Source organism: Bidens hawaiensis, unplaced genomic scaffold (assembly GCF_021521415.1).
Source record: "Bidens hawaiensis isolate Kalapana, Puna unplaced genomic scaffold, B.hawaiensis_p1.1 tig00002839_1, whole genome shotgun sequence".
NCBI classification, from domain to species: domain Eukaryota; kingdom Viridiplantae; phylum Streptophyta; class Magnoliopsida; order Asterales; family Asteraceae; genus Bidens; species Bidens hawaiensis.
This window is the reverse complement of record NW_027491153.1, coordinates 838,096-852,914: the sequence shown is the minus strand read 5'-3', so window position 1 is coordinate 852,914 and position 14,819 is coordinate 838,096. Positions and strand designations below refer to the sequence as shown.

At 40.4% G+C, this 14,819-nt stretch overlaps 3 protein-coding genes across 3 annotated transcripts; all 3 read right to left on the bottom strand.

Moving 5' to 3' along the window:
- Nucleotides 1-5,719: 5,719 nt before the first annotated feature.
- Nucleotides 5,720-6,518, bottom strand: LOC143621307 (uncharacterized). The gene is made up of 2 exons (XM_077092770.1): nucleotides 6,195-6,518; nucleotides 5,720-6,106 (listed from the first exon to the last, which is right to left on the bottom strand). The coding sequence occupies exons 1-2, from the start codon at nucleotides 6,516-6,518 to the stop codon at nucleotides 5,720-5,722; spliced, it is 711 nt and encodes a 236-aa protein (XP_076948885.1).
- Nucleotides 6,519-6,681: 163 nt separating this feature from the next.
- Nucleotides 6,682-7,956, bottom strand: LOC143621306 (uncharacterized). The gene has a single exon (XM_077092769.1). The coding sequence runs from the start codon at nucleotides 7,954-7,956 to the stop codon at nucleotides 6,682-6,684; it is 1,275 nt and encodes a 424-aa protein (XP_076948884.1).
- Nucleotides 7,957-10,615: 2,659 nt separating this feature from the next.
- On the bottom strand, nucleotides 10,616-12,528 carry LOC143621332 (protein NEN4-like). The gene is made up of 5 exons (XM_077092786.1): nucleotides 11,999-12,528; nucleotides 11,837-11,900; nucleotides 11,658-11,744; nucleotides 11,008-11,175; nucleotides 10,616-10,853 (listed from the first exon to the last, which is right to left on the bottom strand). The coding sequence occupies exons 1-5, from the start codon at nucleotides 12,049-12,051 to the stop codon at nucleotides 10,845-10,847; spliced, it is 381 nt and encodes a 126-aa protein (XP_076948901.1). The 5' UTR covers nucleotides 12,052-12,528; the 3' UTR covers nucleotides 10,616-10,844.
- Between the last annotated feature and the right edge of the window lie 2,291 nt (nucleotides 12,529-14,819).

Here is a 14,819-nt window from a genome sequence, read left to right as displayed (position 1 = left end):
GTCGCATTGATTGCGATGAGTATAAATAGGCCTTGATGTCTTCAATCCATTCTTATCACTTACATATTTTTTCCTTTACTCATATCGGAAAGCTTTTGCCTCGTACATCCATTATTTGATTCTAATGGCTGCCCAGAAGAAAAATCCCTTGCTATTGATGAAGTTGGATGCGAAATCAAAGAGAAAGACTTTGATGACGTTAAAAACGTATATGGCTTCTCTCCGGAATGGGAGGCCGAACGTCCATCAAAAGGAGCCATCGCAACGGCGCATCCGCCGAAGAAAATGGCTATTTATTTGGATCACTTCACCACCGGGAACTTCCGATTGCCCGTGACCAAGTTCGTGCAATTGGTCTTGACGGCGTATGTGATTCATTTATCCCAGATTCATCCTTTTGGGAAGCTAAGAATTCATCACTTCGAATTCTGCCGCCAAGCACATGGCTATGATCCCTCTGTTGGGATGTTCGCCGTACTACAAGATGACTTGCCTTGAAGGCTGGTATAGATTTTCTACCACCGGTAAAGGATCTATCGGTTTTGAATGGCTTCGCAGTATCCATGGGTGGAAGACCAAATTTTTCTGGATCCGGGAAGATGTTATCCCGTTTACAATAACTCATCGGAAGTTGAAGGACCAATTGCCGGAAGTCCCTGCTTCCGAATACAAAGATCATGCCTGGTTCCTTAATATAACAAATACTCCAACGCCCATGCGTCCCATTCATGAGGAAGCGATGGTGCATGCTAGGATGAGTCGTTTGTGGCCGTTTCCTGCTTTGGAACCCTATTATGAGAATTCTGATGGGAGTAAGTTTTTACTTGTAACATTCTAGGTTCCTAAATTACTTTCTTTAACATTCTCTGCTTGCAGGTGAAGGCACGATTCTCTCCACTCTTGTGGACAAGGTGGGTGGCATGATGGTACGCCTCCCCATTACAAGACACGACGTGCCGTTTCTGGATCGGACGCGAAGTAACTTCCTGTTCTCCACTACCCTTACGCCGGAGCCTGTTGTCTCCGAGGCGATGTATGCACAAGGTGAGGAGTTTGTCACCAAGTGTGAAGGTATTTCCCAACCTCGACCTATAACCGCCGCTACTTCGAGCGGGGTGATAGTACTCCTCTCGTCTTGTGAAGAGTCATCACTCTGTGAGGAAGGATTATCAAGTGGTGCTATTAATCCATCGTGTTCAACTGTAGGTTTGACCCGCAAGCTAGATTTGAAGGCCACCACCGACCCAACTATAGGTGAGGAAGGTGGTCCTCAATCCGTTGAGGGCGAACTTGAAGTTGCGGAAGCGGGTACATCAAAGGCTGCCGGAAAGCGGAACGCACAGCCTTCCGATGTCGTGCCCAAGAAGAAAAAGAAAAAGTTGCAGAAGGTGAAGGTTGAAGTTCCTGCCTTGGAAGCTCGTCTCCGAGAGCTTTCCGCCCAAGATGCTTCTAAGGGTAAGATTTGAACCTTCGTCTCCGAGAACTTGCCACTCTTTGGTGACTAAAGGAGTTTTATTTCAGGTTTGAAGGGTACAATTGCTACAAAACTTCCGACTCCACCAACCTCACCACTAAATACTCTCCAAGATCCGATTGATTTGTCGGATAATTCTCCTAACAAGAAGAAAGAGGCTGGAAGTTTTGAGAAGATCCCCACATCTCCACCCCATCCTGAGCATTACTTCCGGGATCAAGGTGGAGTTAGTGTGTTCAAGTATGGGGGGCAGGCTTCCTCATCCCGAGCGGAAGAAGATACCGCCCCGCATCACCCTCATTGGTCGTTGCGCCGGAACTCAGTGTTTAATGATGCGGACGTCTGTCAAGAATATTTGCACGAAAGCCTCCCTCCCGCAGAGAGGGAGCGACAACGTCGTCGCATCCGCCAGGAGCTTTTAGACTCCAACTCTTACCATATAGCGAACACTGTTTCCACCAATCAGGAGATACATCGTGATTGGTTGGCCATGAATGACGAGCTAGAGGAAACTGAGCATAAACTGTTAGACGCTAGGAAAGAAGCTCTTAAAGTGTTAACAGATGCCCGGGATAACCATCGGGCTATGGAGGCGGCGAAAGCCGAACAACTTGTTGCCGAGGAAGCTAAGGCTGCTCTCCAAAACAGCTGGATGACCAAGCTGAATTGATAAAGACCCTTCAAGCTGACTCAGCAATTAAGGATAAGCGGTTATTCGACCTGAATGCCAAGAATCGAGACCAAGCTCTGGAATGTGCTGGTCACAAAATGGATCTTATCCGGGCTCAGGCGGATAAGAAATGGCTTCTGTCGATAGTGATTCCCAAGGTACCAAGTCTGTTTGTTAACATAATCAGTTCAGATGTGTATGAGCTTACACCTGTTTGTTGTACTTAACAGGTTATTACTGACATTCGGAACAGTGACGACCTTGGAAATTGCGTTGTTGTGCTCCTTCGTGCCTCCGAGCAAGCTGGCCGACAGATGGGCTTTGAGGAAGGATATAAATTTGGTTATGAGGGTCGAGTTCCGGAGGAGTATGTTCTGACCGGCAAGGACACTGCTGCTGTCCTCCTTGAGAAAACTAAGGAATTTGACACCTTAAAATTTTCCCTTTCTGACCATATATCCGAGCTCGTGGATAAAGACGATGCCATGGAGCAATTAAAGGAGCTGCTGGATCTTGAAGAGGAGGAAGAAGATGAAGAGGCCGAAGATACTGCGGAAGGCGAAAATGTCTCCCCGTAGATGTATATGTACTATCGATTGTAAATCTTTCCGCCTGTTTTGTAATCTCTTTTGACCAATAATAAAAAGTCTTCGTGTTTCTTCCGGTGCACTTTGTCTTATGTACTATAATATAAGTGCCTGTCCGGAACTTCGGTTTTGTCAATAAAAGATTCAACTTGACAAAATAACATGGAATTAACTGGGCATTCTTCATACATTGGGCATAAGCCTTACTAAAAGACATTGCATAACTTTCTAATCTATGTGGGCTCGCAGGCCGAAAAAAGCAAATAAAACTGCTACATATAACATTTCTTTAACTGTGTTGCGTTCCATGTTCGAGGGATTTCAGTCCCATCTAATTTCTCCAACTTGTAGGCACCTTTGGATAGTACTTGTTTGATTTTATAAGGCCCTTCCCAAGTTGGTGCTAACTTGCCCGGAGGCTCTTGGCCGGAAGCCTCGTTATTGCGGAAGACAAAGTCTCCTGCATCGAACTTGCAATTTTAAACTCGCGAGTTGTAATATTTCTCAAGCTGTCGCTTATAATTGTGCTCGCGAATTAATGCTAGTTCTCTTCTTTCTTCCAATAGATCCATATTCATCTTGAGTTCGTGATCGTTGTCATCAACTAACAGAACCCTCGCGGATGGAATCCCGATCTCTACGGGGATCATGGCTTCAGTGCCGTATGTCAGGCTAAAGGGTGTCTCCAAATTACTGGAGTATTTTTAGGTGCGGAAAGCCCAAAGTATGTGAGGCAGTTCATCCACCAAACCCGTTCGTTTTATCCCTAGCCTTGCCTTGATCCCCTCCTTGATAGTTCGGTTGGTCCTTTCGACCTAACCATTTGCTTGTGGATGAGCTACGGATGTAAAGGTTTGAATGACTTGAAGTTCTTTCAACCATTCTTGCAATCCACTATCAGCAAATTGGGTCCCATTATCACTTACCAATTCCTGCAGGAGGCCAAACCGGCAAATGATAAATTCCCAAAGGATTTTTTTCACACTTGAAGCCGTGATTGATGCAACTGGTTTGGCTTCTACCCAATTGGTGAAGTAATCAATGGCCACTACTAGGAACTTGACTCGTCCCGGGGCTTCTGGGAAAGGTCCCATAATATCAATAGCCCATTTTTAGAACGGCCAGGCAAACGTTACTGGAATTAATTCATTCTTTGGACGCAGGGTGTTGGGGGCATACCGCTGGCATGAATCACACTTTCTGATTTCTTGCACAACGTCTAAGTGCATGCCAGACCAATAATACCCTTCGTTCATGATTTTTGCGACTGTCATTCTTGGTCCCGCGTGTAACCCGCAAATGCCTTCGTGAATTTCCCGAATTAGGTAATTTGCGTCTTCTGCGTCCACACAGCGCAATAACGGACCAAGATATGACCTCCGGTATAAGATACCATCAGTCAACTGGTAATTTAGAGCTTTGTGTTTAATCTTCCGAGCTTCGGCCTTTCCTGCCGGAAGTGCTCCGGAAGATAGGTATGCTTTGATGGGCGTCATCCATGACTCAACGCCAGTTTGAATTACCAGGACTTGATTTTCTGGGACGGATGGATGATCTAGAACTTCCACACGAATATCTTTGGCAAAATGCTCAAAATTCGTTGAAGCTAGTTTGCTAAGAGCGTCCGCCGATTTGTTTTCGCTCCTCTTAATGTGAACAACATTGAAAGAGGAGAATTGGCAGATCAAGACCCTTGCTTGTGACAAATAAGAAGCCATTACATCATTTTTGGCTTCATATGTTCCGTTTATTTGTCCCGCAATTAGCATGGAATCCACCCGTGCTTCCAAATATTTCACCCCAAGCTTTTTCGCTATCTGCAAACCTGCCAGGAAGGCTTCATATTCTGCCTCATTGTTGTTACTTTTGAAGTCCAACTTGATGGCATATGTGAATTCATGCCCCTTAGGGTTGATTAGCCTTAAGCCTGCACCTGATCCCTCACTGCTTGAAGCTCCGTCCGTGAACAGTGACCAGACTTGTCCTTGTTCCGGGGGTGCTTGGGGTGGTTGTTCGATCAAACATTCTTGTTCTTTGTGCTGCGGGACTTCTGTGACGAAGTCCGCCAGCACTTGTCCTTTGATTGCCGGTCTTGGTTTATACTCGATCGAGTGTTCACCCAATTCGTTGGCCCACTTCGCCAGTCGACCAGACAACTCAGGCTTACTCAACACGTTCTTGAGTTTGTACCCGGTTAACACATTGATGGGGTGACCCTGAAAATATCTGCGGAGCCGTCTGGCGGCGTAAACCAGTGCCAAAACAAACTTTTTTAACATCGAATATCTTGTTTCGGGGTCCGATAGTGTTCTGCTGACGTAATAGATTGGAGTTTGAATATTCTTCCTATCTGTCAACAGAACAGCTCCCACAGCAATGTCGGATGCCGAAAAATATAGTGTTAATGGTTCACCTGCGTGAGGGGCAATTTAAGTAGGTAATTCCATTAAACACTTCTTGACTTCCTGAAATGCTTGTTCGGCTTCCGGGGTCCATCTGAATTGTTCTTTTTTAAGGCAATTCCTCAATGTTGAAATGAACGGGTAAGATTTAGCAACGTGGTTTGCCATAAACCTGTTTAATGCTACCAACCTTCCGTTAAGTGTTTGGACTTGTTTGAGGGATGCGGGAGACGGCATACGGGCTATTGCTTGAACCTTGTCTGGGTTAGCCTTGAAGCCCGTGCCTGTAACGATTACCCTGAGGAATTTTCCTTCCTCCATCCCGAAGGAACACTTTGCCGGATTCAACTTCATATTGATACTTCTTAAGGTTTCAAAAGTTTCCTCAATATCCCTCAACATTTGATCTTCTTCTGTGCTTTTGATTACCAAATCGTCCATATAGACTTCGAGATTTCGACTTATTTGGCCTTTGAAGGCCTGATCCATCAGTCGTTGATATGTGGCCCCCGCGTTCTTTAGTCCGAAAGGCATCATTCTGTAGCAGAATGTTCCTTAGTCAGTGCGGAACGCTGTCTTATCCTAGTCACCAGCTGCCATATGAATCTGGTGGTACCCCTTGTAGGCATCGAGGAAGCACTTGAATTTGAATGGGGGCTACAACATCTACCTTTAAGTCAATCTCCGGAAGTGGGTAACAATCTTTCGGACATGCCATGTTCAAATATTTGTAATCTATACACATCCTCCACGTTCCGTTGCTTTTTGGGACAATCACTGGGTTGGCCACCCACGTTTGATACTTGATTTCTCGTATGATCCCAGCGTGAAGAAGATCCTGCACTTGCTCATTCATAGCCTTTGTTTGTTCCGGACCCATCTTTCGTTTCTTTTGCACAACTGGTGTGATTAACGGATTCACTTTCAATTTGTGTTCCGAAATGCTCCGCGGAACACCGGTCATGTCCGCGGGCTGCCAAGCAAAAATGTCCATGTTTTTTTGACAATAATTGCTTCAAAAAGGTTCGGACGATTTCGGAGATAGCCCGACCAATTATTACAGTTTGATCCGGAAATTTCTTGTTGAGGATCCATTTCTCTGGCTCGGTCCTGTGAGTTTTCTTTGGGATTTTACTTGGCTTCGAGCTCTCGGTTGTAAAGCAATGCCGGTTGACATGGATTATTGCTACGCCGGTAGGAGTTGGAACTCCCACGGCACCATGAGCTGTGGATGGATGGGCATTAAAGTCACCAATTGCTTCTAGTCCAAGAATAATATCATGTTTGGAAGTTGCTGGTAAAACTAAAAACTCAACTTCCTCTGTTCTTGAATGCACTCCGTCACTCAGTGTGACCGGAAAAGTAATAACACCGCGCGGGTGCATTATCTCTCTGCCAAACCCAGAGACGGGTGCATGAATTGGTCGTAATCTTCCTTATCATCTTCCTCAAGTTGTTCGAAACACTGTTCGTACATGATGTCCGATGTACTACCAGTATCAAAAAACACATATTGTGATCGATAGTGTCCGAACAAAGTGGTAATTATTAAGGGATTCTTATTGCAAGGTCCTCCTTTGACATGTGGAAAAATGATTGGTTCGTCTTTCCATTCCTCATCCGCAAACTCATTTTTTTTACCACTGGTTTTTGGCCCCCCTGATTCATGTGGACATTCAGATCTTTAATTTGCCTTTTTGCCGAACCCTGGTTATCCTTTGTGGGAGCTTTACCAGCCCTTGGTCGTATGCTTTTGACCAAATGATCTAACTTCCCATTCTTTACTGCTGCTTCTATTTCGTTTCTTAGGGCCACACACTCGTTTGTGTTGTGTCCTATATCATTGTGATACGTGCAGTGTTTTTTACTATCGAGGAACGACTTCCTTGGCATCGGTTGAGGTTTGCGAAAGGTCAGATTCTCAGTTGTGAGGATTTCTGAAGGAGTTTTTGACAATTGGGTCCAACTGCTGTTGGAAGACCGTGCTGGGAAATTACGCTTGTTTTTGTTGCCAATCAAAGATCTTGCATCGAATGGTTTAGACGTTTCTGCACTTGGCTGAAGTCTTGACCATATTGGTCCCTTAGCTTGTCTGTTTGGTCTCGGAGTTTGAAACTCAACCCTTGGTAATTGCTTCTGGCTATCGGAGCCCAATGTTCTTTTGGTTCTTGCAAACAACTTAGCTGCCGTTATAATTTCGTCCCAAGACTCGGGCATTCCATCTTTTCCAGTTAGAGTGCGGATCAGGGTATTGCTATGGACGTTTTTACAGAATGCTCCTCTCAGCATATCCTCACTAACTCCTCCAATGTTAAGGCTCTTGTTATTAAAATGAGTAATGAAGTCCTTGATGGATTCATTATTCCGCCTTTCAACGTTCAGAATTTCTGAAAGATCACGTGTATGTTTTCTTTGTTGGTTGAAATGCTGAGAGAACTTTGCTACAAAATCTTTCCAACTTTTAATCTTTCCATATGGTAACTTCTCAAACCATTCTCGTGCCGCGCCAGTGAATGTTAGTGCAAACATATGGAACCAATATGGAAGAGTCCAACCACTGACTCCTCCAACTGCTTCAAATTTTAACAAATGATCGCTAGGGTCAGTCATTCCATTATATGTTCCGACGGATGTTGGAATCTTTGCGTTAATCGGGAATGGAGCTGTCGCGATACTTGGGATAAATTTTGATTTTTCTGCTAAAGATTCCAGGCGGTATGGTTTGGAAAAATCATGTTCAGCATTGTTGTGATACTCCGCCTGGCGGATGGCTAGCCCCCCCATAAGACGGTAGGCGACTATCCCCACTGTAATAACTTCCATTTGGATGATAAGTTGAATTGTATTCGTCCAGCTCATCCTCATAAGATGGTACTCGCATATCTATGCGAGGACGAGGACGTAACCTCCATACCTCAATCTGTTCCGGGGTTGACTGTATTGGATGTGGCTTCCCCTTATGGGAGGAGATATAGATCTCCTGGGAGGCTCATCGTACGTCAAGATGCGGCCATGAACGCACTCATTTTGGACTCGACGTTCATACTCTACTTTCAAGCTGTTTTGTTGAATACGAAACCACTCATCTGGAGACAAAAGTCTTTCTGTTCTAGAGCTATGACGGCGAACTCTTCTTGAATCAGAGTTACCAGAATCTTCCTCCCACCCTAACTCTGATTGAGTTCGGTGGACTTCTCTTGTAATTCGTTCTAGATTCCTCAAATTAGAACTTCCTGGGGCTGTAACGTACCCCAAGTCAGTAGTTGGCGTGACAACATTTCCGGTGTCAATTGGAGTAACACCTTCTTGTTAAGCAAACAATCCCCGAGCCGTCGAACCTCCCAGGGAAAAATTCCCTGGGTTGACGGTCTCGGTTCTTACAACAGGAGTCGTGATTCGAGCAAAGACAGACGTTGCTCCTTCACGTGTTTCTAGGTTGGGATCACGTGAAGATTGCACTTGGTTCTCCGTCGGCCTTTTAGGTAACTGATTCATATCGTAAAGAGGATGGAAAAAATTTTAGCTGTTCTAAAAAACACGGATGGCGCCAATGAAGAAACACGGATCTACTCCCCACTAATGGGTCCTAGATCCAATGAGTCCACAAGGTAGGATACGGTTAACTGCTGATACGATATGAACTCAATTGCCCAAAGTCTAGTGACGTGAACCTGCAAAACAGACACCGTGAGCTCGTTACGGGAAGGACAAGAGGGGGGGGGGGTCTTCTCGTAACCACCCTCCGGCGTGAGAATAAGTACAGTTCAGACGAGAGTAAAGTACTTAAGTAAATTGAGAGAGTACCTTGAGAGTGAATTAATACCTCATGATGATTGAGAGGGTATTTATAGCCGAAGAGTGTAGGGAAGTGATTGGGCCAACTATCCTTTTAGAAGATGCTCTCGTAACCGTCTGGACATGTGTCCTCATATGATAGGTTTAGGCTATACGTTGCATGTGCATGTATAACAACCTAGGCACGTGTCTCTCTATCATTGGTTAACGGAGCAATATTGGCCATGTGCACGGTTATAACAACCTTGCCAGGTGTTGTTGGCTGATTGGCTGAGAGATCACGTATTGACCAAGAAAGCATCTTGGAAATCTTCTAGAAGGTAATTGGTTATTGACAGCTGTCCCCGAGCATTACCTCGTAGTTATTTACGCGGAAGGATATTCCTTCTTGCGGATGACTTTTGAGGGTGCTGTGATGCTCCCGCATGTGCTATGAGGGTGTTTCTTCCTCAAATGGTTATGCGGATGGTTTATATGTCCCGTGGGTGCCTTATGAGGGACTTCTGATTGATCCGCGGGTATTCTTTAAAGGTATTTGGGTCTTTTTGGTACCCTACCTCTATAGACAGTTGACATTCCTAGGAAGAAATTATCATTTGGCCATACGTTGAAGTGACGTATTTATTCCCTTTAGATTTGATGACGTGGGTCGATTAAGGATGATGCTAGTGGCCCTAACAAGATCTGGTTTACCTTGTTATTTTGCCTGATATCATTTTCCATTCGAACCTAGTTTACCTTGTTAGAGAAGGGGGAGGCCACCCACCTTAACTTATTTTTTTACTATAATTCTTATGTGAAAATCGTAATCCATCTCCCCCCCAAATAAAAAAAATACAAAACAAAAAAAAAATCGTTGTTCAAACCCTATCTTATTTGAGGTGTTTTGTTGAATGTTTTGTTGAATGTTTATGGTTATGATATTTGTTGAATGTTTTCAATCTTGTTGTGTCGGATTTTGAATTTTCTCCGATGTTGCCCATTCAACAACAATTATAATATAAAAATCTAAGCATTTTTCATGTACAAATTAAAATCTGACAAACATTTTCAGTCGCAAAGCTTAGCGGTTAAAAAACCCAGCAGACCCAAATCCAATAATGTCTGGTTAGTGCCAGTAACAAATTCGGTCGCAAAATTAGGCGTTTTCTTTAAATTAAAAAAAAAAGACTTTCATGGTGAAAAATGCGAGCAAATGGCCACTATAGATGGATTTGTGTTTTTTTTAACGATGACACTCATCAGTCTTCACTAGCGAAGCTTAATAGAGGCATGGGGAGTCACGCCCCGCCCCAACGCGTTTTTTTTAGCTCAGCTATGTAAATTTATCCGTTTTCGTCTGAAGTTTTTTATTCATAATGTAATTTTACCTACTTCATCCAAAATTTTTGAGTCCTGCGTTTTCGTCCAAGCTTCCCCATTAGTGAGCTTGTATTATAGCCTTATAGGTGTTTTGAGCATTAACTTAATTTAGATATAAAATCGGTATTTTAATTTAACTGTATTTTAGTTTTCATTGTTATCTTTGTTAAATCACAACGCATTTTACATTTAATATTCAAAACGTGTTTATTAGTACACATCAATTGAAACGTTTGCAATATTTTTTCAAGAGGATTAAGCAACTAAAGAATCTTAAACTTTGGTTTAAGGTGTTACAAAGATGAAATAGTTAACTTAAATGTAGAATAAATAGTCAAAGAATTAATGAATCAAAGAAACAAGCTAGGTTTGCTGATGCCATGAGCTACAACTTATTGCAAGCTTCAATTCTATTGTTGGAGTTCAAACAAAATCCAATTTAAAGTTTGAACTAAAGTGGTCTTGAATTTGTTTTATCTGAGCAGCGTCTGAGAATGCTTGAGAAGAGTATTCAGTGGTGTTTTATGTGCATCTCGCAACATGTTTTTCACCTTTTATGTCATCTGTTTTGAGCGAAGAGCAATGAAAAGTGAGTAGAGATTATATATAATTGAATCTTGTTCTTTCTAGGGTCAAATTTGGTGAAATTCAATTATGTGCTGGATTTCATTGGTTTGACCCTGGAAAGATAAATGGGGTTCGTAATAACTACCGAACCTGTCCAAGACTTCCGGTGGGATAGGGGACGACTCGACGACGATTGAGTATTGTAGGAGATTTCCGACTTGCTTCTTCCTCTTTCGGTTTGCTCCTACTTCTTGTTGTCATAGTTGGCGTTGGCACTTGATGCCATCTTTTGTTAATTGTGCGTGATATGTTTGGTTCCTTAAAATTACAACATATACATATAAACATCATAATAAAAGGCACAAAAATGTTATATACTTAATGAAGAAACATGATTATTTTTTGTATGATCAGTGGTTTAAAAAACCGCTTGCACATTAGCTCGTTACACAAACGAATTTAAGCCATGTCTTACAAAGATTTCAAGTATTCGCTGGGGGTGGCAAGCGAATTGATCACCACACCAAGTATTTTTAAAGACAGGTTCCTGTAACAAGTTTGTCTTCTTTTGAATTGACGCCAACGAATCGGATGAATCCCTAAACAATTTTTTTCTCTTTGAATTGGCGCAAACGAAATTGATGAATTCGTTTGGCACCTCAGTGAATTGTTGAAATCTTTTTAATTTGCTTGTACAAGGCACAAATTTCTTAGATGCACGATTGTTTTTGAAAAACAATCTAAAATTGCAAGTGATTTTCCTAAACCACCAAATCTACAATGAGTTCTAAGAAACATACCATAACATTGTTTCTGCTTCGGGTTGCGATGCTCGGAGATCTATCATGCTGCCATTGATCCTCAAGAACACCAGGAAGCGTGGATTCCTTGAATTATTTCATGGGAAAAACATTAAACACATGTAAAACCAACATTAAAATACATAAATAAGTTAAATGTACATGTTTCGATTTGTTACCAGAAACAACACGGTCGCACAATGCTTGACAACTTCAAGATTCATTCGAACATCATCAAGACTCCTGAATATCAAGAAAACATTCATCCTGATTAATTCTTTCACTTATTTTTGTATCATATACAAAAATATACATATAATATAATATTATATGCTATCTACCTGTGTTTTTGTTCACCAAGGCCAAAATAGTTAGCCAATGAAGCCATCTTCATGTCACCAGCTCATCTTCCAAATTTATCTGACAAAACTGGTAAAGAATCGATCAACGCTTTAGGCTCGGGCGCAGCCCGACCAATCTCCTTAAACGCTTCTGTAATCCTTACACAATCGAACCTTCTAATATTATGCCCAGCCCATATCCTACCATTCAAAATGCTAAATACTTTATCAGCAACTTCTTCAAAAGACGGCGCATTTATAACCGTCCCTCGAGATATCCCATGACACCTTGCGGGATTCACCCCAACAACCGACAGGTCACCCGGTCGGATCAACGTGCAATAGCTCTCGAGCTCAACTAGCTTTCGTGGACACACCACCACCGCCCCAAACTCGAGCACCCAGAACTTTTGCCCAGGATTTTTCGGAACGCTTGTTTCTAAATCAAAGAATACAATCTCGTTCGACACTACTTGTATGATTAATGGTTAATTAAATAAATTGAACTTATGAATTCTGATTGAGATTGATATTGAAAGATGAAGTGCATGCATGTGTTGGATACATATATATGGTGTGTGTATATACATGAACACATGAAATAGATGTAGGGATGGTTGGTTAACTTGTAGTTAAAGTTAAACAATAGTTTGAAACAATGGGGGTTTTCCAGGTAAGAAGGAACAGGAAACCTAGGATTGTGTTGTGGGTTTGTATTAAAGGGAATTTAGTCATGTACGTTATCTTTCTGTATGCATGGTCATGTTGACGAGGAGAATGTTTTTGTTAGATTTTTAGGTCTAAATTTACAAAAGTAGCCCTCAAATGGAAGCAAAGTGTATTCATGCAAGAAACTAGTTACCTCTTGTCTTACGTAAGTTTGAATCCTATTGGTTTAGGTTTACCCAAAGGAGTGGATCACGTTTTTTATGTTGCTTTAAAACATTCTAAAGCGTTGGTACGTATATTCTTTGTTCAGAATTAACTTATTAAATAACACTTTATAGATTTACTTGTTTTTATTCTCGTGATACGTGGTTGTTTAAGTTTACGTGGTTGTTTAACTTATTCGTTTCTAATATTTATATATTTTTTAGATTTTAATTTTATTTATTGTAAGAATGTTAATAATATACTTAGGGTTTGATGATTAAAGAGTTTCACAAATAATAAGATATTATAACCCGATTTAAAAGTTATCTGGATTTGATAAAACATATAACCCGTTTATTTTTTTTACTATAAAATTGTTTCTTAACTATAAATAATATCTTTTTTTTAAATTAAATATTAATTTTTAGTATATCCTATTTTATAAGATTTTCATATCAAATATTCAGTAAAATTAATTTTTTAATTAATGAGATGTTATAACCCGTTTAAGGGCTATCTGAGTTTGGTTAGACCCATATCTGTGAATTCGGGTCAAATGCATGAAAATCCTTCATTTACAAATAAAGTAATATAGTGGCTTGAAATAATGTAGGAAGCAACCATATAGCTTTTAAATGTTTCGTTTATATATATATATATATATATATATATATATATATATATATATATATATATATATATTAGTTTTTAACCCCCGTATAACGGGGTTATTAGCTATGAGTTTGGTGAGACCCACGACCCACTTATATTTTTTTACTATAAAATTGTTTCTTGATATAAATAATATATATTTTAAAAAAAACGTGGATATTAGTTTTTAGTATATCTTTATTTTATAGGATTTTTATATCAGATATTTGGTGATTAATTTTTAATATAATAAGATGTTATAACCCGTCTAAGGTTATCTGAATTGGTGAGACTCATACCCGTGAATTCGGGTCAAATGCATAGTAAGTCTTCATTCACAAATAAAACAATATGGTGGCTTGAGATAACGTAAGAAGCAACCATAGTGCTTTTAAATGTTTCGTTTATATATATATATATATATTTAAGATTAAGATTCTTAGTTCTATAATTTTTCTTTTCTTTTCCTTTTTTTCTTTCTTTTTCTTTTTTTTTGCGCGCAACATGCATTGTAATTTATTTACATCCTCATATGTTGTTTTACATTATTCGTTTATAATAGTTATATATTTTTGTGGATTTTAATTTTATTTATTGTAAGAAAGTTAATAATATACTTAAGATTTGATAATGGTTTCATAAACAAATGAGATGTTATACCCGGTTTAAAAGCTATCTGGGTTTAGTGAGACCCATGACTCGCTTATTTTTTTACTATATAATTTTTTCTTAATTATAAATAATATCTTTTTAAAAAAATTAATATTAATTTTTAATATATCCCTATTTTATAGGTTTTCTTATCAAATATTTGATGAGATTAATTTTTAATATAAGGAGATGTTATAACCCGTTTAAGGGTTATGCGGGTTTGGTGAAACCCATACCCATAAATTCGGGTCAAATGCATGAGAAGCCTTCATTTAAGAATAAAGCAATCTGGTGGCTTGAGAAAATTTAAGAAACTTTCGTTTATATATATTTAAGATTTGTAAATTAAGGTATAATCACTATAAAATATTTGAAAATAAATAAAATGGGGATATAGCTAACTAGCGGGTGCTAGACTAAAATAGTGGGGAACAATTATGTTTTGAAATGGAGTAAATGGATGCCGATGAAGTGTAATATTCATGTATGGATGGTCCAAATAGATAGAATCCCTACTCAGGAGGCGCTCGAGCGGAGGAATCTAACGGTTTTCGATAAAGCTTGTGTCTTATGAGAGTTGGGGTTGGAATTAGTAGGTCATATCACCATGGGATGTTTGGTCCAAACGATAGTTGGGGAACATATT